This window comes from Bubalus bubalis, chromosome 9, assembly GCF_019923935.1.
Source record: "Bubalus bubalis isolate 160015118507 breed Murrah chromosome 9, NDDB_SH_1, whole genome shotgun sequence".
In the NCBI taxonomy this organism is placed as follows: Eukaryota; Metazoa; Chordata; class Mammalia; order Artiodactyla; family Bovidae; genus Bubalus; species Bubalus bubalis.
In genome coordinates this window covers 104353073-104379063 of record NC_059165.1, presented here as the reverse complement: position 1 = coordinate 104379063, position 25991 = coordinate 104353073, and the positions used below count along the sequence as shown (strand labels likewise).

The following is a 25991-nucleotide window of genomic DNA, read 5'->3' as shown; positions in this document are numbered from 1 at the left end:
CAGGAGGCGACGGCTCTACTCACGGTCACCCCTCTTGCGGCGTAGCGATATGGCCTGGTCCGGGACAGGGCGGGGTTTCGACTTGAGAGGCCGGCCTTTGAGTTGAAGGCGGGAAAATGGCGGATTCCTCGGGGCGGGGCGCTGGGTAAGTTGTGGCGCTGCGGGCCTGGATTTGTGGGTGTCAGCTGGAGGGCTGTAGTCGAGGGCTGGGGACAGAGGGGCCGCAGAGCTGGGGAGGTAAATGTCCTCGGGGTGAGTTCGAATCTGAGCCCCTCCCCAAGAACCACCGAGATGCGCGGGTTCTGGGAGGTGGGACGCGGCCTTGTGCATGCTGGGGAGCGTGGGCGCAGGATCCGAGGACGAGTTCGAGTCCCTGGTCAGAAGTTTCCATCCGGGGTGTTCTCCGGCGGGTGACTTAATCTCTCTCTGCCTCGCTTTTCTCCCTGGAGAAACCTGGCTGATCACGCCGCCGCCTAGTGTGAGGTTTAAAAGCGTTTAGAGCCGTGCCTCGCCACTGAATGTGATTCGTAGTTCTTCCAGTTATCTTTTTTATAGTGGACAGCTGTTGAACCGCTGAAATATCTCCTTTCATCTACATTTTTTTTTTTTAAATCCTATGTTCCTCATTTACAAATGAGCTTAGGGAGGAAAGATCATTTGCCCAGGCTCATTCCACATCTGTCTCCCGCAAGAGACAGATGTGGAATACTTAACCCTTGCCAGGTGTGATTCCGGGTGTCAAATTAAAAAATAGTCACAACCTGAAAGTTGAGAGTTATGTTTTATTCAGCGGAAATTTTTAGGACTTAAGCCTGGGAGGCAGCATCTCAAGTAGCCGTGAGAAAACTGCTCTGAAGGGACAGGGAGGAGGCAAGTTAGATGAAAATTTGTGTTGAGGCAGTCTGAGTTCGAGTTGGAAAAGAATTTCCAGACAGCATTTCAGAAGGGAGTGAGCAGAGATAATGAGGGCGCTGCAAATGCAGCGAGTGGGTTGACAGGTTTCATGGATTAATAGCCAAGTTTTATAGACTTAAGACCAAGAAAATTCCTGCTGGAAGGCTGGCGTTAGGTGATTGGTCAGGGCACCTTAGGGTGAGTACAGCTGTGGGCGTTTTTGCCTAATTCGGGGTCTGGAAGCCTGCTGGTGATGATCATGGCGGGTGGGCTTTTAGCAGTGGTTACAAAGGGGCTCAGTCAATTTCAGAGGTGACCTTGGTTCTGGGCTTCGTGTCTATGGCCTTAGTGCAAGGCCTCCAACCTGTGGCCTGGGGGAAGGACTCAACAGTTGGTAACAAAGGGCAGATAGCCTGAACGTCAAGAGATTATTGTGAATTAAAGAAAACCTGGTGTCTCAAAATAAGGAATCTAGCGCTTTTATATGTAGGGAAAGATGCAAGATTATGCTAAGTCACTTCAGTCGTGTCCGACTCTGTGCAACCCCATAGACGGCAGCCCACCAGGCTCCCGCGTCCCTGGGATTCACCAGGCAAGAACACTGGAGTGGGTTGCCATTTCCTTCTCCAATGGATGAATGTGAAAAGTGAAAGTGAAGTTGCTCAGTTGTGTCCGACTCTTCGCGACCCCATGGACTGCAGCCTACCAGGCCCCTCCGTCCATGGGATTTTCCAGGCAAGAGTACTGGAGTGGGGTGCCATTGCCTTCTCCAGCAAGATTCTGGGCTCACTGAAATCATTCCTTTCAGAGTCATCTCAACTATCTAGGGCCAGTATCCTGCACTGAGTTCTTCAGGGCTCCCCATATGGAGTGGCTGTGGTCTAATGGCTGCTGGGTTGCCTAGGTATTTGTCTCCTTCCTGTGTGCCCTGGAGGGCTGGAATCATTGATGACTGGGATGTCCTTGTTTATTGATATGACAGGAAATACTCCATGTCTCACAAGGCTTTGTGTATTCCACCTATGTTTATTGTGCCTGTGCGCATGAAAATTTAGTGGGCCGCCTGAAGTCACTTGTGTTTATTCCACAGCCCCTTGTTCTAACGGTGAGATTGACATTAGCCTCTCTGAAGTTCGGAGGAAGTGCTTGAGGCTGGGGACAGGTGTAGTGCCACCCTTTCCCCAACCCTCAGGTCCCTGCAGGTTTGGCCTAAGTCCCTTTGCTTTGTCTCCAGAGCCCTGGCACAGACCCCAGAGGGAATCCGTGTGTGTGTGTGTGTGTGTGTGTGTGTGTGTGTGTGTGTCTAAGTCTCTTCAGTCATGTCCGACTCTTTGAGGCTCTGTGGACTGTAGCCTGCCAGGCTCCTCTGTCCATGGGATTCTCCAGGCAAGAATACTGGAGTGGGTTGCCATGCCCTCCTCCAGGGGATCTTCCCAACCCAGGGATCAAGCCCGCATGTCTTCTATCTCCTGCATTGACAGGCGGGTTCTTTACCACTAGCACCACCTGAGTAGCCCAGAGGGAATCTTTACTCTGTCCCTTTCTAGCTCTGAGACTCCCTACGGGTGACCTATATAAATCCCAGGTCCTTGTCTGGAAAACAAAGAGAAAGCAGGCTGACAGTTAGGTGTCTGCGGGGCTGGGAACATTCCATGAAGGAGCAGAGCGCCTGGCGCCCAGCCAGCATTTGTTAAGTTGCCTCTCCGCACTGTGGCTTGGAGGCAGCCCCAGCCCTGGCTTGGGCCTCACCTGGGATCAGAGCCCGTGACTCGGAAGGTGGCTGCACTGAGCTCAACAGGGCCCAGCACCGCTGTCGCCCCTGGAGCCTGTCTGTGACCTCAGGAGCATTGACAGCGGCCAGACCCCTGCCTGGCATCCCGCTGTAGTGGTCTCTGCCATACATCACTCAAATCAGTCATATTTACATATATATATCCTTCTCTCTTGAGCACTCTGCTTTCTGTCTCTATGGATTAGCCTGTTCTGGATATTTCCTATCAGTGGAATCATGCAGCACATGACATTAAGTGCCTGGCTTCTTTGACTCAGGACAACATTTTTGAGATTTATTTGTTTCAACACGTATCAGTACTTCATTCCTTTTTAGGGTTGAGTAATATTCAGGGTTCATTTTTGATTTAAAATTTTGTCTTGGGGTATAGCCGATTAACAGTGTTGTCATGGTTTCAGGTGAACAGCGAAGGGACTAGCCATACACAAACATGTATGCATTCTCCCCCTAACTGCCATCAGGGTTCGTAAGTTTTTGACCGGAGTTTTGCAGCAGCCCCGCATCCCACGCTGCCGATCACTCGCTCACCGCTTCGGGGCTCCCCAGCCTCGGAGGTGCTGACATCTGCAGCAGCGTCCTCTCCCTGGTGGGCGCCGTCCTGTGTGTTGCAGGGCGTTGAGCACTGGTCTCCCCCACTAGGCCGATAGCAGTCCCCTCTGTTGTGACCATCGCGGGTGTTTAGACACCGCCAAATGTCCCCTAGGAATCAGAATTGCCCTCCAGTGAGCACTGCTGAGTTACTCGTCTGACTGTTTATCAAGTGCCTCCTGCCCGCCTGGCTCCTGGGACTCAGTGTTTCCCCATCCCTCACCCCCTCCTCAAATTGCCTTCTCCAGCTAAGCCACAGGGCTCTTACTGTTTAGTTGCTAAGCTGTGTCCGACTCTTTTGCGACTCCAGGCCTCCCGTCCATGAGATTTTCCCAGGCAAGAATACTGGAGTGGTTGCCATTTCCTCCTCCAGAGGGTCTTCCCAACTCGGGGATCCATCCCACCTTTCCTCCATTGGCAGGTGGATTCTTTACTCCTGAGACACTGGGGCTTATGGATTCCAGTTTCCGCATCATTCTCTGTGCCCTTGACCTTGATGGTCCCTGTCTGGGAATGTCCTTCCTCATGTATGTGAGTTAATGGTGCTTGTCACTCACCCCCAACCCCCAGCCCTTTCCCTGCCCTGGGCGCTCCCTCTTCGCACTTGCCTGATAGGAAATTGCTGGTTATCCGTCTCAGAGGAGAAACCTAGACCGCTGTTCACCGTGTAGCCTCAGTTGGCACACAAACGCCCGTGAATTAATGAAATTGAGATCGTTCAGACTTGGCAAAAATGCTCGATCTTGGGCCTTCCCTGGCGGTCCAGCAGTTAAAACTCTGCACTTGCGTCTCAGGGGGCTTGGGTTCAATCCCTGGTGGAGGGACTAAGGTCCCGCATCCCACATGGCACAGCCAACAAAAAAAAGCTTGCTCTTCTCAGGCGTTTTCCCCAGGTGACAAGGCTGGGACTCCGTATCCCTCGTCCCGTGGAGGTGGCCCCACCTTGCAGAGATGGGCAAGAGGGGTGGGTGCTGGGACAAGGCTGTCCCAAGGAAGCCCAGCCTCCTGGGTGGCTTCTCAGAGCTTTTTATCCACCTGCATTAACAAGACCCCCCCATTTCTCTCTTTTAGGAAGCCTCCTGCAGTGGGCCCCAGTACTGCTAGGGGTGCTAGGAGTAAAGGAAGAACACAAGGTGAGTAACATTGGAGAATCTATCTTTTGAAATGGAATCCACTGAAATTAAGTGATTTTTGGACTTCTGTGGAACTTCCAATGCAGTGGGCACTGATCAGGGAACTAAGATCCTACATGTTGCTGGCTTGGCCAGGAAAAAAAAAAAGTGAATACCCCGTTTCCCCCACCCCCCCCCCCCCCCCCGCAGTAAGTACTTCTGGGGAAAAAGGAAAAAAACAGGTCAGAGCAGGAAAGCTGAGGCTTTCCTTCTTTCTAGTCACACCTTTGGGGACCCTGAGTTTGGTCACCCAGCCCTGTAGCCAAGGGTGCAGCAGGACCTGAGGGGGGTTGTTTGGGGCAGTGGGCCTTTCTGGCCATGGGGGTCTCAGGCTGTGCCCAGGACACACCCACTTGTAAGAGTGGGTGAGGAGAGTCTGAGCTGAATTTGTTATAAAACATCAAAGTTAGTTTCTGAATAAGTGTGTCAGTCTCTCGGGGGTACCCACCTGTGTGATGTCCACCTGTGTGTCTGGGGTCACCGTCAACAGCCCTCCTTGACTCTTGGGTCTTGACTCGACCAGTTTGGGTGGTAGACCCAAGGTTCTCACACATTGCAGCTCAAGGCTCTGTTACGCTGAAGTATTTTTATGCCCTGCATCAGTGTGGATCTCAGAGAATTTGGAGCAGAATTCTAGTTCTCCAGTGACTGGAGGTTTATGTCACCTGGTCCGTAACATCTATCCTATTTACACATGGTCTAGTTCTTGGGCACAAATTATATCTTTCCTTGTAACATTGCTTCTTTGGAAAACCCACTGCTGTTGTGAACAAGCAGGTGCATTCTAGTTTTCGAGCAACTTGAAACTGCTTTTCAATTGTGCAGGGAACCCAGAATCTCCTTCCTAGATGAGTCAACTCCTTTGCTGATGGTATTAGACCCAGCGCGTTCTGGTCTCCTCCACCTGGAACTGGGGGTGTGCTTCGCCCCAGTCCCTTGCTGGACACCTGGTGGCAGATCCCAGGTGTGGCTTGATTCTCTACCCTGGACCCTGCCTGCTCTGACCTGGACCCTCGGTGCCTCCTGCCTGACTGAGTGAGCCCACTCTCCCTGCAGGCACGGCTCTTCCCTCCCTGGGGCATGCCTGGGTGACTACCAGCTCTACCTCCAGCCTGCTAGCTTGAGGAACAGGGGACACAGGACCCGCAAGGGGCCTGGAAGCGCTCAGCCTTCAGCAGCTCTTGGACCCACAAGACAGCCTGCTGTAGCTGCCGCAGGGCGGTGAGCCTGGGGACAGTGCGTCAGAGAGGAGGGTGCGGCCAGTGTGCTGCCCACTGCTGCTGCCTCAGGACGAGCACTGAGGATGGCCCGCCGGGCTCGGAGCTAGGGCATCTCAGGGGGCTGGCCGGAAGGAATTTCCTCGTGATCGTGAGGGCCAGACTGGGGAGTGGGAGGATTCCAGGGAAGTGGAGAGGAGAGGAGGCATAGTAAAGGGGAGCAGAAAAGTGGGAGGGGGCGGGGGTTGGAGTGGAGAGAGAATGAACAGTGAGACCCCTGGGGAGGGAAGTGGGGTGATATAGGGCGGGGCTGGGGGAGTAGGTTTGCCTAACTGGGTGAGGGCTGGGCCCAGCACCCAGAGCTAGGGGTTCGTTTTACCCCCAAGCACGGAAGTCCCGTCACATGGGGGAGCCCAGGTTATGGCTCTGAGGTTGGGAGGCAGCTAGATGCCCAGGTGGGAGGACCTCCTGGGACTGCTTCTGTCTTGCCAGTGACGTAGGGAAGATGTCACCAGCTGACCGGAGGGATGGCCCGGGGTAGGAGGTGGAGGTCAGAGCAGAGGACTGGGGTTGAGCACTGGGTGTGCAGTGAGAGCCCCTGGGGGATGGAGGGGACACGTGGGCTTCCTCCATCCGCTTTCAGCGTCCCGGGGTCAGGTGTGGAAGGGGACCTGGGGCTGGACTTTCACCAAGGAATATGGCTGTGTTCCAGAGGGGTATTGGTACTGAGTCTCAGGGGAGCAGTCCTGAGCTAAGAGTGCGTTTGGGGGATGTAAAAGGCAGTACCATGATTGGGTCATAGGCGGGCCTGGGTGGGAGAAGGGCAGCTGGGGTCACAGCACACAGAGCAAGTTGGGGCGGGAGGAGAAGGTAAACAGGTGGCCATCTTTGCCTTTTTTCTTTTTCTGGCCAAGCGGCAGGGTTTGTGGGATCCCAGTTCCCCCAAGCAGGGATTGAACCCGGAGTCCTAACTACTGTACCGCCAGGGAATTCTCGGGTGGCCACCTTGGAAGCTCTTTCTTCCTTTCCCTGCCCTGCTCTGCCCCGAGCCCACTTTCTGTTCTGACTGTTGGCACATACTCATGCCCTTTGTTTTTTTTTTAAATAATTGTGTCTACTTGTTTGTTTTTGGCTGTGCTGGATCTTCCTTGCTGCACGGGCCCTTCTCTGGTCTCAGTGAGCAGGGGCTGCGCTCGAGTTGTGGTGCTCAGGCTTGTCACTGCAGCGGCTTCTCTGTTGCCGAACACAGGCTGTCGGGGACTGCGGGCTTCAGTGGTTCCCGGGCTCTAGAGCACGGGCTCGGTGCACCAGCTTAGTTGCCCCAAGCCATGTGGGATCAGGGATTGAACCCGGGTTTCCTGCATTAGCAGGCGGATTCCGGGGAAGCCCCCTTGCTCTTCCTTGATCGTAGTTTCTTGGGTCTCTGTGGCTCCGCCTCTAGTCCAAGCACTTGGGCACAGTGTGTGTGTGTTCCATCAATCAGTCGTGTCCAACTCTTTGTGACCCTTTGGACTAGCCTGCTGGGCTCCGCTGTCCATGGATTTCCTAGGCAAGAATACCGGAGTGGGTAGCCATTCCCTTCTCCAGGGGATCTTCCTGACCGAGGGATCAAATCCACGTCTCCTGCGCCTCCTGCATTGGCAGGCACATTCTTTACGGCTGAATCACCTGGGAAGCCCTTATGTACAGGAGGTGTCTCATACGTCTTCTTGCATACAAAAGATGTCTCATACATGCTCAAGGCTGAGCAGGGAGGGCTGATAGTGCCCAGCTTTCGGGGTGGGCTGTGGGCATACTGGGCACTGGTGGATCCTTAACACTGCATGCCGTAGTTTTATTATAAACCAACTGTGTGTCCCTTACAGGTGGAAGAATAGTGGAGTCGCGGTACTTGCAGTATGAAAAGAAAGCCCCCAGAAAGGTAACATATAACGTACATTTGAAACAGTTCTGAACTTGGAGTTCTGAGACAAGTTGCACCAGCCAGACACAGCCTGGTCCTAAAGGAAACATTTCAGGGGTTTGGCCCAGTTTGCCTTTGGGACTGTCACGCCCTTTGCGCCAACGCATGGATCTCTGTTGTGGGTGGCTGATCACTTTGAGTATCCCTTGTGCAAAGCCACGAGCTCTAGTGAATCATAAAGTTATTCCTGTCTCTCAACACAGTAATTCCTTTCTGGATTCTGTCCTGAAGCCGTTCCTTCTAATGCCTGGCACACAGTTCTCTGGCCTTGGCTGGTGTCATAAAAAATACCTGGAGGGTGTGAGAGAAAGACCATGGGGAAAAATGACGTGCCTGAATCGCCCAGCGTTACAGGAAGGGCTTAGTGACTTACCTTCTAGCTGCACCACGAGAATGATGAAACCACTGAAAAATGACAGCAGAAAACATTTAATACTTTGAGAACCTGCTTTGTGTGGTGTTCAGTGAAAACAGTCATTAGATTACCCAGTGACCTTTTTGTTTCAGCGTGTACGGACCACCGGTGTGTGTAAAGTTTGTGTTATCCCATTTTCCAAATCTTTATGATTTGGAAAAAATTGTAAGATTTGGTAAAGTTTAGTTAAATATTTATTTCTACTGCCTTTCTTTTATTCTGGTAGGGTGAATGGCAGGTTGTTTCTTAGTTAACGTGATTTAAGACCGGGCTTGAAGGAAAAGGATACTTTTGTGCCAACTGATACGCTTCTTGGAGTGATTTTTTTCTTTTTTATGGACTTAATTTTTTAAGAGCGGTTTGAGTTTCAAAGCAAAACTGAGTGGAGAGTACAGAGATTTCCCATCCATACCCTGCCCCCGCCCCCTCATGTGCCTGTCCTCTCTGTCATCCGCATCTCGCACTGGAGTGTGGCGTGTTTACAGCCTAGGAACCTAAAATGATGCATCTGGACCCAGAGTCCGTGGTTTACATTATTGAAGTAATTTTCAACAAAAGCTAACAGTCCACACTTCATAATTTTAAAATTCCTGGACAGCTTGGTTACAGCACCCCCATGTGTCTACATGCTTATATAGTATTTTAGATTTTTAAGAGCTTCTCCATTTTCTTTTTTTTTAATCTTTTAAATTAAGGTGTAGTTTCCATAAAGGAAGCATCACTCTTTTCAGCATATAATTCTGTAAGTTTTGACCAGTGCATCCAGTCACAAACCCACCACAGTCAAGATGGAGAAGTCTGTCACCCCCGAGACCCCTTGTGCTCTGATGGAACCAGCCCTTCCCCATCCGAGGCAACTACGATTTGTTTTCTGTCCCTGTAGCTCGGCTTTTCCAGAAGATCTTTTAAAAGGTACCACCCAGATTGCAGCCTCTTGCAGACTGGCTGCTTTCCCGTAAAGGTCCCCCTGCCTGCCTCTGTACAGTTAGTGCGGGCTCCTGCGCTGGCTGATTGACATTCCACTGCACGGATGGACCGCAGTGTGCTCAGCCATTCCCTGGCCAAGGACATTGGGTTTCTTTCCCGTTTTTGACACTTATGAATAAAGCCACCTTAAACATTGCTGTTCAGGATTCTGTATGGATGTGATTGCAATTCTCCCAAGAGTGGAATTATAAGGGAATTGTATGTTTGACTTTGTAAGAAACTGCCCGCCTTCTCCAGAGAGGCTGCAGCCGCAGAGGACAGCCATTACTGTAAGATGACACCGTCCTGTGGGTGCAAAGGGCTATCGCACTGTGGTTTTAAATTGCGTCTCCATGACAACTGATGATACTGAGCATCTTTTCATGTACTTATTGACCATTCCTATATCTTTGGTGATGTGTCCATTCAGATCTTTTGCCCCTTTATTTATTTATTTATTTATTTTTCAGTCAGATCTTTTGCCCATTTAAAAAAATTAGGTTGTTTTTTTTTTCTCATCCTTGAGTTGTGAGAGCTCTTTCTGTGTCCTCGATATCAACCCTTTGTGATGATTTGCAAATATTTTTTTTTCCAGTGTATGACTTGGCTTTCCGTTCTCTTAAGTGTCTTGTAAACAACAGAAGTTCTCACTTTTGATGAAGTTTATCAATTTCTGCTTTTATGGAATGTGCTTTTGGTGTCTTATCTAAGAAACCTTTGCCTCAGCCAAGATCACAAACATTTTCTCACGTTTCTCCAGTGAGTTTTATAGTTTTAGGTTTTACTTTTAGGTCTGGGATCCATTTTGAATTAATTTTTGTATCTGCAGTGATGATGGAATTCAAGTTCATTTTTAAGCGTACAGACGTCCTCATATTCCAGCGCCATTTGTTGAAATGACTCTCCTGTCCTTATTGTATTGTCTTATCACGTCTGTTGCAAAGCAGTTGACTATACATGTGTATATCATTTTTAGACCGTTCTTTTCTACTTTTCTATGTGTCTGTCCTTTGGCCATTTATACACTGCCCAGATTATACAGTTTTGTAGGAAGTCTTAGAGTTGGGTCCTGTGAATTTTCCCACTCTGTTCTTTTCCAAAACTGGTACTTCTAGTTCCTTTGCCTTTCTGTACAAATTTCAGACTTACATTGCCATTTCCTACCAAAATTTCTGGAATTTTAATTATATTGAATCTGTGCATCAGTTTAGGGAGAAGAACATCCTAAAAACACCCAAGTCTTTCAATCCATGAACATGATATACCTCTCCATTTATTTGTTTTTGTTAGATTTCTTTCATCAGTATTTTGTGATTCTCAGCATACAGATCTTCTCCATGTTTGGTTAGGTTTATACCTAAGTATTTGGTGGTTTTAATGCTGTTATACAAGATACTGTCTTTTCTTTCTTTCTTTAATTTGTTTCTTTTGTGATAAGATTTTATTAATTTTTTAAATTAAGAAATAATTCACGTATAACATGGTATTGGTTTTAGGTGTCCAGCACACTGGGGGCTTCCTAGGTGGCTCAGGGTACAAGAATCCGCTGGCGACGCAGGAAGCCCAGACTTGACCCCTGGGCTCAGGAGGATCCCCTGGAGGAGGAGATGGCAACCCGTTCAGTATTCATGCGTGGATAATCCTATGGACAGAGGAGCCTGGTGGGCTACAGTCCATGGGGTCGCAAAGTTGTTCATTGCTAGAAGTATCTTTTTATATTGGCCCTGTGTCCTGCAAACTTGCTAAACTTACTTTCTAGTTTTAGCAGTGCTTCTAAACCTATTTTGGGATTTTCTATGTGAAGTATCCTGTCTGCAAGAAGGGAGTTTTCTTTTTTTTGCAACTTGCTTGGCTTTTATTTCTTATTCTCAGACCTCTGTTGGGAGGCTGAATAGGAGTGGTGTCTATACATCAAAATGTTTTCACTCTCTACAAGATTTTCTTTTTGCTTTTATATTACTATGATGGCTTGCCAGCTGCAACTGTTGCTTGCTTTTTTATAATTTTTGAAGAGTAAGACCTTTACAGAAGCTTTGTTTATTTTGACTACCAAATTAATATGTTGTCTGTGTAAAACTGGGCAATACTAAAAAGTATATAGAAAATCAATCATCTGTAATCTGCCATGTCAGATAATACCACCAGCAAATTTTTGATAGTTTCCTATGTTCAACGGATATGAAGGTATTCTTTTTGAAAAAAGTAACATTTATCGTCTATGTGCGGGCGTGCATGCTAAGTTGCTTCACTCGTGTCCGACTCTTTGTGGCCCCATGGACTGCAGCCTGCCTGGCTCCTCTGCCCATGGGATCCTCCAGGCAAGAATGTTGGCGTGGGTTGCCATGCCCTCCTCCAGGGGATCTTCCCAACCCAGGGAATGAACCACATCTCTTATGTCTCCGGCATTGGCAGGCGGGTTCTTTACCACTAGCACCGCCTGGGAAGCCCTCATCCTGTATATACGCAATTAAGTGTCAGAACTCCTTGAGTCTATCCCCTTGCCTCCAAGTAAGAGCAGATTCAGGCTTTGCAGATGGCAGGAAGGAAGGTGTCTTGTCCCCTGAAGGTCGTATATTCCCCTAACAGGCTCCTGCAGCAGATGCATTAAAGGCCGGTGGGACGATGCCTGAAGGTGGAACAAAATCCAGCCAGCTCCAAAAGAGCAAAGGTGGGTAAAGATGCAGGGAGAGTTTGAAAGAGCTCCAAGGCTCAGAGGGTGATGAGCATGGTGGAGAATTTTGTTTCTAAGTATGCTGGGTTAAAACTCCCTTTCCTTCATGGGGAGCATGAAGGAAAGGAACTAGGCAGAGAGTTTCAGTATAAAGCCTGATCTGGGATGTGTGAGGAGCTGAAAGGGATAGCAGAGGAATGAGGGGGCCCGTCCCATTTGTGGCCCCAGAGAAGAGCCACATTGCCATCATGGTGCTCCCTTGTGGCACCAGTTCCTTGCTCACATGGCCATTTCCCACCAGAGCTCTGAGAGCAGGACTTTCAGAGAGGGTATGAGACTGCATCCTCCTGCCTCTCACTATCTTGGGTTGGATCGTCTTCTAAAAGCTTTCACCAGAGCGATACGAAAACTTTCACATTTTCGGATTGTAGACGTGTCATGTGTTGCTTATTTAAAAAATGGGTAATGGGGACTTCCTTAGCAGTCCAGTGGTTAAGACTGAGCTTCCAGTGCGGGGCGGGGGTCGGGGGGTGGGGCACGAGTTCGATCACTGGTCGGGGAACTAAGATCCCACATGCCATGTGACCAGAGGAAAGGGGGAGTGTAGCCCAGGAGGGCAGAAGCTCGCCCGTGACCTACCATTCAGAGGACCGTCACTGGAGTATATTTGCTGCTCAGTCCTGGTCAGTGTGCTCATTCTGGAAGCTGGGGAAGGCTCCTCCCCAAAGTAGCACATCATCCAGCTCCTGTGCCTGCCTCACCGGTGGTAGTGGGCAGCTCTTCTCTTGTAGAAGAGCAATTCACAAAAAGCAAAACTTTCTTGGCCCATGAACCCTCATTCAAAATGGCAATAACTTTGAGTTCCATAGGAGAAAACTAAATATGTTATTTTACGACTTAGATTTCCTGCTTTATTGTTTAGATCAAGAGTCAGCAAAACTTTTCTGAGCCAGTGGTAAATATTTTAGACTTTGCAGGCCAGACAGCCTCTGTCACCAAACAGTTAACTCTGCCTTTCGCAGCGTGAAAACAGCCACAAACCGTGTGTACACAAATGGGCTTGTCTGTGTCCTTATAGAACTTTATTAACAAACACGGGAAGTGGGCCGGATTTGGCCTGCAGGGTACAACTTTCTGATCCTGTTCTAGCTGTTTGTCTGAAGTTATTCTGTTCCTTGACCCAGGCGCGACTGAGAAGTGGGCACACGGAGCTGGAGCCAGCCTTTTAGTCTTCTCTCATGCAGCTGGGTTGAGGGCCATGTGTGAAGCTGGGAAAGCTGGCATGGTCAGAGGGGTCAAAAACTGGGTCTGCCACATTTATAACTCAGAGTTCTCAGCTGGGGTTATTGAGGGGGGTGGTGTGGGATGCTGGTGGGTGGAGGCCAGGGATTGACACCCTCAGAGCACAGGATGGCCCCACAAAAAAGAATGATCTGCGCCCCCATGTCAGTAGTGCCAAGACAGAATTATAATTTAAACATAGCCATGACAGTTTAGAGGGACTGCTTGAGTTCCATTGTATGCCTTGATAGGAAATTAGTTTTCTTCATGGAAATGCTCTACATGCAGATGACAGAACATTCAACCAGTGGAAACAGAAATCTCCTGCCTCTAGTTCCCGTTCCTCACCCAGGAGGCAGCCAGCTGCTCCTGATAGATTTTTGTCTAATGAGCATTTTTTAAAAATTTGAACACAAAAGGTACCACCATTTATACTTTTTGTCACTTTACTCTTGTTTCCTCAACTGCATAGTTCTTCATTGAAGAGTTTTGTTTACTTGCTAACATGACTGTATTTTACATACTATTTGCTCATTCTGCAGCCTCCTGGAAACCTTGTTTAATTGAAACCTGCAGTTCACCAAGTGCCCATTTTAGACAGTACAAGGTGTAATTCCACATTTTTAAATAGAGGCTAAAAAAATGAAGCTACAAGAGAAAGAGAGAAAAAGAGCAGAGGGCAGAACATGTATATTGCATGCTATTAGACTCTTGGCTTTCTCTGGTGACTCAGACGGTGAAGAATCGGCCTGCAGTGCAGGAGACCAAGGTTCGATCCCTGGGTTGGAAAGATCCCCTAGGAGAAGGGAATGGCTACCCCACTCCAGTGTTGTTGTCTGGAGAATTCTCTGAGCAGAGCACCTTGTTTGTTTATTTATACGTTTATTTTGTTTTTCTTTATTTTTGACTGCTCCACACAGCTTTCAGGATATTGGTTCTGCAACCAGGGGTCAAGCCCAGGGCCCTAGCAGTGAGAGCGTGGATTCCTCACCACTGGACTGCCAGGGAATTCCCTATTTTTATATTTTTATTGAGGGATAATTGATTTACAGTGTTGTATGAGTTTCAGTTGTAGAGCCCAGTGATTTAGTTATACACATACATATATGTCTATTCTTTTTCCGATTCTTTTCCCTTATAGGTCTTTACAAACTATTGAGTGTAGTTCTCTGTGCTATAGAGTAGGTCCTAGGTCTATTTCTGTTTTGTATGTTCATATGTACACAGCATCTTTTATTTAAACTAAGCAGAAAGGCTTATTTGTGTCTTTTGGTCCTAAAGACTGCCTCTCTTTTCTAGTTCTACTTTAAAATATATTCAAGTTGGTGGGTGGGAATTTCCAAAGGTTTTTCAGCCTTCTCTACTGCTTCTTTGCAAGAAACTGAGTTTTTGGAAGGAGGTGGTATTGCAGAGAAAGTTTCCTGCTTCCAGGCTTCCACATCTTGCTAACTGGGCTGACTCCTGGGAATTCTCCTTGGGTCCCATAGATGGCAGTGGACTTGACAAAGGCAACCTGCAGTCTACCTTGCTGGAGGGGCATGACACTGCCTTGTCTGACCTGGATCTCTCAGCCATTCACGGTAAGTCGTTCACTGTCCCCGGCCATTCCCCTGCTGCGGGTTGCAGTGCATCCCTGAGGGCTTCCAAAATCTGCTCTTCTCACCCTAGAAACACTTTTTTTTTTTTAAGTATAGTTGATTTACAATGTTGTGTAAGTTTCAGATACATAACACAGTGATTCATATATATATATATATATATATAAAGATTATGTAGATTTTTTTTTCAGATTATTTTTCCTTATGTTATTACAAAATACTGAGTATAGTTCCCTTACTGTACAGTAGGTCCTTATTGGGATCTATTTTATATGTTAATTCCAACCTCCTAATTTATCCCCCCAACCTTCCCTCTTTGGTAACCATAAGTTTTTTTTTCTATATGTCAGTGGGTCTGTTTCCATTTTGTGTATAAGTTCATTTTTATTTTTTAGATTCCACATTAAGTGATATCATATGATATTTGTCTTTCTCTGTCTTGACTTCATTTAGTATGATAATCTCTAGGTCCATCCATGTTGCTGCAAATAGAATTATTTCATTCTTTTTATGGCCTAACCAATATTCCATTGTAGATATATACTAGTGTTAGTTGCTTGGTCATGTCTGACTCTTTGCGACCCTGTGGACTGTAGCCTGCCAAGCTCCTCATCCACGAGATTCTCCAGGCAAGAAATCTGGAGTGGGTTGCCATGTCCTTCTCCAGGGGATCTTTCCAACCCAGGAATCGCACCCAGGTCTCCTGCACTGCAGGCAGACTCTTTACCATCTGAGCTGCTAGGAAAGCCCCAGATACATGCTACCTCTTCTTCATCCATTCATCTGTCAGTGGACATTCAGTCGCTTCCATGTCTCGGCTCTTGTAAATAGTGCTGCAGTGAACATTAGGTGGCCTGTGTCTTTTCACTTTATGGGTAACACTTTTCTTCACCTTAGATAAAAGTGTGGTCCGAAAGACTCCACAATTAAAAAAAAAGTCAAAGAAAGCCGAGTTGTCATCCTCTTCTGCCGCGAGTGAAAAGAGCCCAGTAAGTGCCTGAAATGAGAGGGAAGCTTCCGCTGCAAGTTGGCTAAATCCTGCCTTGTGCCAGGTGCCCCTCGATGCCTTGCTCCAGGAGCAAACAAGCCAGCTGTGCCTTTCAGGACAAAAGCCCACAACATTCTTAGAGGATTTACAGAGTTCCATCTTCCCAAGTATACACCTATGGGAGGAGATACAAATTCAGGGTCATGTGAAAAATGAGATCGGGGTCTGGTTTTCTGGCGCCACACTAGGGTGGTCTACAGGCCAGGTCCCGACCATGGCAGAGGGTGGCTGGGCTGTCGTCTTGCCTGCGGGGGAGCCCCAAGTCCTGGTTCTGGTGAGTCGCCGGGTTGGTGGGTGCCCTCCAGCTGGTAGCAGACCACCCACCTGCCAGAAAGGGACCAAAGAGCACCCTCGTCCTGTCACAGAGGCCCCAGAAGACTAAGTGAGAAAAGAGGCCGCTTGGGGACACACAGTTGAGAAGCGGCAGAGTGCTCGTGTGAAGACAGCGCATGTGGGTGAGGGTTCTGCCCCTTCTCTCCCGGGGGGCAGAACTGGATTTATACCAGTTCTTGGGGAACCAGGAGTATCTTTTTCTTCTCCTGAAGGATCTGTCACAAGCAATGGAAATGATGGAGTCCCAGACTCTCCTTCTGACCCTGCTGACCGTGAAGGTAAGGATGGAGCCTCTTTTCATGTGTGTCGCAGATGGAAGGGTGGCCGCTGTCAGCCACGGAGGCAAGGTCCTCTCTGGCCTGAACTTTTGTTTTGCATTTCCCAGATGGAGAATGGCCTGTCTGCATTCGAAGAACAGGCAGAAAAGAACCTAGAAATATTGTGTAAAGAGAAGGAGAAACTCCAGAAAAAGGCTTATGAGTTGAAGCGCAGGCTTCTCCTCTGTCAGAAGAAGAAGGAGCTGGAGGATTTCCTGGATGCACAGGTCAGGGGTGACCACGGCCTCCAAGTCTCATGTCCCAGCAGCATCAGTCCTTTGGGGAGGGTTGGAGAGAGCCTTTATTGTGAGTGTCCCTCCTCATTTGGCTTCAACTCTATTTCTCTGTGGCGATTTATCAGAGGACGTGACGGTAATGTCAGAACCGATCTGCAAATGGGCCTGTCTCTTTAACACACATGGGCCCTGGGAGGCTTCTCCAGCCGTCCACTGGCTAACACTGCACCTCAGTGCACGGGGCACGCGTTCCATCCTTGGTTGGGAAACTAAGGTCCCACATGCCATGGGGTGTGGCCGAAAAAAAAAAGTGAGACATGCTCTGGCCAGCCCAGGTGGGCCCGGGTGCTGGTGGGAGATGCAGGCTTGGTGCTGAATGGACAGGAATGCCCATGTCAAGGAAGGTCACAGTGAACCCTGGGAACCTAGGAAGGCTCGACCAGGAAATGGGGCTCCTCACCCAGTGTGTGTGTGTGCTGGGGCCACCATAACAAAGGACCACAGGTGGGGTGGCAGCTTAAACAACTGACACCTATTCTCCCTTCCTTCTGGAGGCTGTGCATCCGAGATCAAGGTGTCAGCAGGGTGGGTTCCGTCCGAGGGCCGTGAGGGAAGGAATGTCCCAGGCTCTGTCCTTGGCTTGTCGGCGGCCATCTTCTCCCTGTGTCTCATTGTTAGCTGGCCTTCTCCCCGTGAGCATCAGTCTCCACGTTGCCCCCTTTTATGAGGACACCTGTCATACTGATCAGGGCCCAGCTTAATGACCCCACCTTAACTGGATTACCTCTGTAAAGTCTCCAAGTCAGGTCACGTTCTGAGGTGCTGGGGGTTGGGGTATCAACCAAGGAATTTGTGAGAACAAGTCCAGCCCGTGACACCTAGCACACACTTGTGAGTGTTCCCTGTGGCCCAGCCCCAAGCTGAAAACAGGGTCCCTGTCCTCCTGGACCTCACAGTAGAAGAAAAGAAAAGATAATCACGTAAAGAAATCCTTACAACCCCCAGACAGCATGTACGAGGAAAGAAGGCTTGGCAGGCACGGCCTTGGTGGGTGGAGGCCTGTCAACTCCAGGCTCTGAAGCAGGAGGGCCCAGCCTTCCTGGGTCCACTGTGATCCCAGTCAAGGGCTCAGCCTTGGAACATGCTGGAAGGCCAACACATGTTCCTGGTGAGGAGGCCTGGGCCACCTTGCTAGTGGCCGGCTGGGACTCGGGAGAGCCCACCACACCCTTGGAAGCTTCCCAGGGAGACCTGGGAGGACCAGTGCTCTGTCTTTTTTATTAAGGTTTGTCTAATAAAGTGTTTTAAATGGTGCTGCCAGTTTCTTAAATGATGGTATCCGCATCACTGACTCAATGGATACGAAACTGAGCAAACTCTGGGAGATAGTGGAGGGCAGAGGAGCCTGGCATGCTATGGTCCACGGGGTTGCAAAGAGTCGGACACGACTTAGCGACTGAACAACAACAATCAATTTCTTTTTTTTTATTTTCTTTTACTTTTGCCCGCGCTGTGCAGCCCGTGGGATCTGAGATTCCCCAACCCGGGATCGAACCCGCATCCCCCGCAGTGGAAGCACTCCAAGTGTGGAGTCTTCACCTCTGGACCCCCAGGGAAGTCCCAGAACAGTGCCGAGTCTTTACCTCACACGTGCCGTCCGGTGAACTTGCAGGGAGGGGAGCGCAGGGCTTGGACTCACAGGCTCTTCCCTCCCTGCCTGCAGATTGAGATGCTGAGCCCCTTGGAGGCTGTGGCCAGCCGCTTTCGGGAACAGTACAAGACATTTGCAATAGCCCTGGACACCACACGGCATGAGCTGCCCGTGAAATCAGTCCACCTGGATGGAGACAGGCAGCTCTTCTTAGGTAAGAGCTGGGGTGGCTGCGGGGCAAGCGGCAGGACAAGCCACTGGTGCGTGTTGGCATCTCCTGTGTCCTGGGTGCCTTTATCCCTCAATGTCATGTCACAGGCCTCCTTGCAAGTAGATGGTGTGTCCCCCGTCAAATGGCAGAGGATGCGGTGGGCCGGCGAGGCTGACATTTGTTTAGGGTCGGGTCCTGAGTCAGAGCTGCATTGGGATTTGAACCCAGGTTTGTAGGATGACCCTTCAGTGATCTCCTGTCCTGAAAGGCGTGCTGGGAGCCTGCCGTCTCTCAGCCTTGGGCAGATCTAGTAAGGTGCTTTGGCAGCTGGGAAACCACAGGGCCACCACCCCCTACCTTGTCCTGTCTTCTGAGCAGAGCAGAGATGGGCGCTCCCATCTCCGTAGGGCGTTCCATCTAATACTTCACTTGAAGAAGATGACAGGTGTGAAGAGCACCATCCAAGACCCTATGGTTCTCTTTAGAACAAGTCTCTCTCTCAAGCGAGTTTTCAGCTGCCATAGAGTTTGCCTCCTTCCTTCCTTCCTCTCACTTTCTGTCTCCCTTCCTTCCTTCCTCATTTAAGTATAATTGCGTTACAGTGTTGTGTTAATTTCTGCTGTACAGCAAAGTGATTCAGTTACGCATGTGTGCTCAGTCTTGTCTGACTCTTTGCTACCACATGGACTGTGGCCCACCAGGCTCCTCTCTCCATGGGATTCTCTAGGCAAGAGTACTGGAGTGGGCTGCCATTTCTTCCTCCAGGGGATCTTCCTGACCCAGGGATCGAATCCAGGTCTCCTGCTTTGGCAGAGAGGTTCTTTACTGCTGAGCCACCAGGGGAGCCCAATTCACTCTACATATATGTATATATACAGTCACTTTTTATGTTTTCTTCCATTGTGGTTATGGAGAAGGAAATGGCAACCCACTCCAGTATTCTTGACTGGAGAATTCCAGGGACAGAGGGGCCTGGTGGGCTGCCGTCTGTGGGGTCACACAGTCAGACACAACTGCAGGACTTGGCAGCCGTTATGGTTAATGACAGGATACTGCATGTACTTCCCTGTGCTGTACAGTAGGACCATGTTGTTTAACCATTCTATGTATACTTTGCTTGCATCTACTAATCCCAAACTTCTTATTCAGTGATCATTGCAAAGAAATAGAGGAAAACAATAGAATGGGAAAGACTAGAGATGTCTTCAAGAAAATTAGAGTACCAAGGGAACATTTCATGCAAAGATGGGCTCAATAAAGGACAGAAATGGTATGGACTTAACAGAATACATTAAGAAGAGGTGGAAAAAATACACAGAAGAATTATACAGAAAAGGTCGTCATGACTGAGATAACCATGATAGTGTGATCACTTACCTAGAGCCAGATATCCTGGAATGTGAAGTCAGGTGGGCCTTAGGAAGCATCACTATGAACAAAGCTAGTGATGGAATTCTAGTTGAGCTATTTCAAATCCTAAAAGATGGTGGTGTAAAACTGCTGCACTCAATATGCCAGCAAATTTGGAAACTTCAGCAGTGGCCAGAGAACTGGAAAAGGTCAGTTTTCATTCCAATCCCAAAGAAAGGCAATGCCAAAGAATGCTCAAACTACTGTACAATTGCACTCATCTCACACGCTAGCAAAGTAATTGCACTCATCTCACACACTAGCAAAGTAATGCTCAAAATTCTCCAAGCCAGGCTGCAATAGTACGTAAACTGTGAACTTCCAGATGTTCAAGCTGGATTTAGAAAAGACAGAGGAGCCAGAGATCAAATTGCAAACATCTGTTGGATCATGGAAAAAGCAAGAGAGTTCCAGAAAAACATCTATTTTTGCTTTATTGACTATGCCAAAGCCTTTGACTGTGTGGATCACAACAAATTGGAAAATTCTTCAAGAGATGGGAATACCAGACCACCTGACCTGGCTCCTGAGAAATGTATATGCAGGTCAAGAAGCAACAGTTAGAACTGGACATGGAACAACAGACTGGTTCCAAGTTGGAAAAAGAGTACGCCAAGGCTGTATATTGTCACCCTGCTTATTTAACTTCTATGCAGAGTACATCATGTGAAATGCCAGTCTGGATGAAGCACAAGCTGGAATCAAGATTGCCAGGAGAAATATCAATTACCTCAGATACACAGATGACACCACCCTTATGGCAGAACATGAAGAAGAACTAAAGAGCCTCTTGATGAAAGTGAAAGAGGAGAGTGAAAAAGTTGGCTTAAAACTCAGCATTCCTACTATTATGGCATCCAGCCCCATCATTTCATTGCAAATAGATAGGGAAACAATGGAAACAGTGACAGACTTTATTTTGGGGGGGCTCCAAAATACTGCAGATAATAACTTCAGCCATGAAATTAAAAGACCCTTGCTCCTTGGAAGAAAAGCTATGACCAACCTACACAGCATATTAAAAAGCCAGAGATATTACTTTGCTGACAAAGGTCCATCTAGTTAAAGCTATGGTTTTTCCAGTTGTCATGTATGGATGTGAGAGTTGGACCATAAAGAAAGCTGAGTGCTGAAGAATTGATGCTTTTGCACTGTGGTGTTGCAGAAGACTCTTGAAAGTCCCTTGGACTGCAAGGAGATCCAACCAGTCCATCCTAAAGGAAATCAGTCCTGAATATTCATTGGAAGGACTGATGCTGAAGCGCCAATACTTTGGCCACCTGATTCGAAGAACTGGCTCATTGGAAAAGACCCTGATGCTGGAAAAGACTGAAGGTGGGAGGAGAAGAGGATGACAGAGGATGAGATGGTTGGATGGCATCACCAACTTGATGGACGTGAGTTTGAGCAAGTTCCGGGAGTTGGTGATGGACAGGGTGGCCTGGCGTACTGTAGTCCGTGGGGTCACAAAGAGTTGGACACGACTGAGCAACTAAACTGAACTGAATCCCAGACTTCACTCTGTCTCTCTCCTAACCCATTGCTGCTTGGTAACCACCGTCTATTCTATGTGTCCGTGAATCTGTTTCTCTTTTGTAGAGGAGTTCATTTGTACCCCTTTTTTTTTTTTACTTTCCACACATAATGGGTAACATGATATTTGTCTTTGTCTGGCTTGCTGCACTGAGTGTGATAACCTCTAGGTCCATCCATGGTGCTGCGATGGCATAGTTCATTCTTTTTTATGACTGAGAAGTATTCCACGTGTATATGTACCACATCATCTTTATTCATTCATCTATTGGTGGACATTTAGGTTGCTTCTGTGTCGTGGCTATTGTGAATAGTGCTGCTATGAAGATAGGAGTGCATGTATCTTCTTGAATTAAAGTTTTGTCTAGATAAATGCCCAGGAGTGAAATTGCTGGTTCACATGGCATAGAGTTGGGTAATTTCTAAGCTGAGCTCTCATGAGCCACTTGAATATGTTTTGTTTGAAGCTGATGTAAAATAAAGCCTTTTCCAATGTGAAATAGTATGTATGACACAGGACCTTGAAAAATGAGCCTTGTTGAACCATCCTCCATGTCCAGGTTTCTAATTTTATTTATAACTCTCGGTCTCCATGTCTGATAAATCCCTTAGATAGTTGGGAGGAGTTGGGCTTAGGGACTGTTAGCGTTTCCTAGGGCTTCTGTAACAAAATAGCATAAACAGGGTGGCTGAAAACAACAGATATGTGTTCCCTCCGAGTTGAAGGGGCCACATTGGGGTTGGATGCTTCTGGACTGTCTGGTGGAGGATGTATCCCCTGCCTCTCTTCTGGCTTCCGTGTGCTGGCAGGTGTTGGCTGGTGGAGCATTTCTCCAAACACTGCCTCTCTCTTTTTTTTCCAGCTGTTCCTTTTGTTTTATTTATTTTGCACTTAATTATTTATTTTCTTTTTGGCTGCGCTGGGTCTTCGTGGTTTTCTGTAGTTGTTGTGAGCAGGGGGCTGCTCTCTCGGTTCTGCGTGCAGGCTTCTTTCTGACCACAGGCTGTAGGCGCATGGTCCTCAGTAGTTGGGCGTACGGCTTAATTGCCCCGAGGCAAGTGAAGGTCGGGGATCGAACACGTGTCCCTTGCGTTGGCAGGCGGTTCCCTGCCCTCTGGACCGCCAGGGAAATCCCCGTTGTCATTAAGTTGATTTTGGCTTTGTTTTTTGTTTGTTATCACAGTGTTGCAGCACTGCCTGTCTTCACGTGGCCTTGTTTCTGAGACTCCTTGTCTAAACTCTCCCCTTCTTACACGAGCACCAGTGGCTGCATTAGGCCCCTCTCTAATGACCTCCTTCTAACTCAATTACATCTCTGGAGACCTCATGTCCAGTTAGGTCGCGTTCACAGGTACCTGAGATTAAGACCTGAACATGGTTTCTGGGGAGGACACAGTTGAGTCTCTCGGCAAAGAAGATGTGCGTTTATAAGAACCCTTACAAGGGTCCCCAGGTGTCACAACGTACAGCTGCGACGTGTAGTGTTGGGACTTGTACCAGACTCAGAGATGCTGGTTTTGCTAGAGCAGGTGGGGGACCCAGCGCTGTTGCAAGCGGCTTCCCACATGGGGCTGGGTGGGGAGGGGGTGCAGAAGTGGTGGGACCGGGGACTGGAAACCACGGGTTTGTTCTTAAGTTCCTTCTCGCCCAGATCGTCTCTGTCTTACGCATTCGTTTCTGTAGTGAGGACAGCAGTATGCCCTCTCAGGTCTGTTTCCGTAACTTCCTGCACGGCAGACACACCTGACCCCCCGTCTCAGACCCCTGTGATCTCAGGCAAAGGGGTCCAGAGGCGGTGCCAGCGCATGAATGTCTTCTTTCACTGCCCTTTGTTCCTTTGAGCCTTTCACGATTCTGGCATCACACGAGAGCATTCCAGCAAAAGGAGAAAAATCTAGTTGGCCACCTAGCTCGTGTGTCCATTGCTTGGGGCTCCTTGAAAGGCGCCATGGTTGGCAACCCCTTTTTCCCTCCAGACGAGTTGCAGCAGGAATTGAAGACCACACGCCATCTGCTGGGAGAACTTGGCATTGGCAGCTCAGAAGACAATGCAAAGGCCTTTGACGTGCTGAGGGAACTCAGGGAGGTGATCCAGAAGAAGGACCTGGAGCTCCGAAGGTATTGCAGGAAATAGCTCAAGAACAAGATAGCACCCCTCCCTGCAACCTCCCCTTCGGCAGAGAGAGGCTGTTGGCAGCTGCCCTGTGGAGGGCGTGCTGTGCCCCAGAAGGTGGGCAGCTCTGATATTTCCAGGGGCCAAGGGTATGAAGGTCCAGCAAGGCAGGGAGAGAGCAAGATTCTTGGAACCCAAGAATACCCCGGTGTGTGTTCTTTTTCTAAGAAATTTTTTGTTTTGGTTATTGGATGTGGACGGTTTTAAAGTCCTTATTGAATTTGTTACAACATTGCTTCTGTTTGATATTTTTCGTTTTTTTGGCATGGAGGCATGTGGGATCTTAGCGCCCCAACCAGGGGTTGAATCCACACCCCTTGCATTGGAGGGTGAAGTCTTAACACTGGACCACCAGGGAAGTCCCCTGTGTGTGTTCTGGGGCAGCCACAATAGAAAGGGGCGATCGTTGCCCAGGGTAGGAGCACATTACGGACCCTAGGGTTGGTCTGTATGTGTTTTTCAGAATAGGGGCTTTGAGAGATCTTGGAACCTCTTATTAATGTCTAAATACACGTAGAAAAGCCACAGGTGGTAACGGTGGCTTTCACGAACAGGCACCCTTGTGTAACCAGGGCCCAGGTCCATACAGCCGATGGCCAGTCCCACAAAGCTGCCTGCCTGCCCCCACCCACGGGACTTTTCTAATCATGGGGCTTTCCTCCACCTCTTCCAAAAGAGAATCTAGTTTTCTTCTCCTTTATGATGTCAAATGTATTTCCTGAGGTGCCTGAAAAGTTTGAAAGGTCCTCATGACAAATACCACCTGCTATGGCATCGCCTCCCTCTGTGTGCCTGGGGTGAAATCAGACACACCAAAGGATTCTAGGTCACCAGGGTCACAGGAGTAAATGGAAAACACACGAATGGGAAAGCACGTTTTATGCCGCCTTCCCCACCGCTGTTTACGTCGTGTGATCCCTGGGACGGTGCCCCATTCACGGCTCTGCCTTCCGCCCTTAGGATGGTTCCTTGCACGGTGTTGGTACTCCTTAAATATTTGTCGAGTAAATGACTCTTTTCCTTCACACCTGGCCAGTCCTGTTCTAGGGGCTTTGCTGTTTGAGTTCTTCTCAGACAAATCTTACTCACCCGCGCTTTCCCACAAGCCCAAGGAGGGTCACCCTGAACCTGTCTCCCCCATGTGACAGCCTCATAGGTGCTCGGGCAGGCTGGGGGTGGTGAAAAGATTCCATCATCTTCTTGTTGATGCAGGAGCGTTGACCAGGTTCTGGAACTTTCCGCCGAGGCAAGTAAAGAAGCAGCCTTAATCAACCAGGATGTCTGGGAAGAGGCCCAAGGCCCCGAGGCCCTCAGCCGGTGGTATTTTAATCCCAAGGAGGCCACTGATGGGGAAACTCAGGAGATCAGGAGCCCCTTGGGCCACGACGAACTGTGAATCCACATGCAGAGTGTGTCCCCACCCCATGGGGAAGGACGCACGTCCTGTGCCCCTTGTTCCGGGGTGCAGGGAACCTGCAGCGACCCCCCGGGTTCTTCAGACTTGCGCACTTTACGCACTTAGCCTAGCCGTATAGTTATTTTTGTGTGATAATCTCATTTGATAATTTAACAAATAAAAACTGTTTTGCAATGGAGCCTTGGCTTTTCTGTAAGGGGCAGAAGAAGGTGCATGTTGTCCCAGCTTTTTCTGAAAAGCTGGTCCTGAGCATCAGAACCTCCCAGACATTATGACCAGTTGACCCTTGAACAGTGTGGGTTTGAACTGCAGGTCACTTATACATGGATCTTTTTCAGTAGTAAATACTACATGGTGATTTAGTTGCTAAGTCTTTTCTGACTCTTTTGTGACCCCATGGACTGTAGCCCACCAGGCTCCTCTGTCCATGGGATTTCCCAGGAAGAACACTGGAGTGGGTTGCTATTTCCTCCTCCAGGGGACCTTCTGAACCCAAGGGCTGAACTCATGTCTCCTGCATTGCAGATGGATTCTTTGCCACTGAGCCACCAGGGAAGCTCAAATACTGTGTAGCATGATGCAGTCCTTGGTTGGAAGAATCCACGTTTCAGAACTTGTGGGTACAGAGGCATAAATTCTGTTAAGATTTTTGACTGTGGAGCCTCTAACCCAGTGCTGTTCGAGAGTCAGTTGTATTTCACTTTGAAGATTGCTTCATGCCCTTCAGTCAGTGGGCGGTTCTGTTGAATAAGCAGCAGCGGGTTAGGAGTTGGCCCTCGAATGGAAATTCTGCATGCAGGCCAGAGCCCTCGTGGCCGTGCTGGGGCACAGCTACAGGGCTTGTGGCTGCCGTCTACACTCCACTCGGGACTGTGGCGCAGGGAGTGGGTCCAGCCCGTGTGCTGGCTGCCGTCCACACCGCGTGGGCCCGGGCAGTCTTCCTGGTTCCCGTGGCTGTGCCTCCGATGGCATCTGGCGCTTCCTGTCTACAAGCCTTCTGTGGTAGGACACCAGGAGGGGGAGCGGTCCCCAGTGAGATGTAGGGTCCATCCCCATGGCACTTATTTTTTGTTTATATTATTATTAAGTTTTTATCATTGAAAA

General features: G+C 48.9%; 1 protein-coding gene across 5 annotated transcripts; it reads left to right on the top strand.

Annotated features, from left to right (window-relative positions):
* Positions 1-26: 26 nt before the first annotated feature.
* HAUS8 (HAUS augmin like complex subunit 8) lies at positions 27-25065 on the top strand. Of its 5 annotated transcripts, XM_045166760.1 has the most exons (12): positions 120-145; positions 3696-3801; positions 4346-4407; positions 7529-7584; positions 11594-11675; positions 14447-14539; positions 15455-15546; positions 16151-16216; positions 16324-16482; positions 18215-18356; positions 23274-23415; positions 24683-25065. In XM_045166760.1, the coding sequence occupies exons 2-12, from the start codon at positions 3728-3730 to the stop codon at positions 24864-24866; spliced, it is 1152 nt and encodes a 383-aa protein (XP_045022695.1). In that variant the 5' UTR covers positions 120-145; positions 3696-3727; the 3' UTR covers positions 24867-25065. The 5 variants fall into 5 exon arrangements, with proteins under 5 accessions (XP_045022699.1, XP_045022697.1, XP_045022695.1 ...); XM_045166762.1 differs by lacking the exon at positions 3696-3801 and having other exon boundaries at positions 46-145; XM_045166763.1 differs by lacking the exons at positions 120-145; positions 3696-3801 and adding an exon at positions 227-252.
* Positions 25066-25991: the final 926 nt, after the last annotated feature.

What these genes read in the sequence shown, in the direction of transcription:
- HAUS8 (XM_045166760.1), top strand. Translation starts at nt 3,728, where the DNA reads ATGGATTCCAGTTTCCGCATCATTCTCTGTGCCCTTGACCTTGATGGT. An exon ending in GAGTAAAGGAAGAACACAAG is followed by an intron (nt 4,408 to 7,528) that starts GTGAGTAACATT and finishes TGTCCCTTACAG; the next exon opens with GTGGAAGAATAGTGGAGTCG. An exon ending in AGACAGGCAGCTCTTCTTAG is followed by an intron (nt 18,357 to 23,273) that starts GTAAGAGCTGGG and finishes TTTTCCCTCCAG; the next exon opens with ACGAGTTGCAGCAGGAATTG.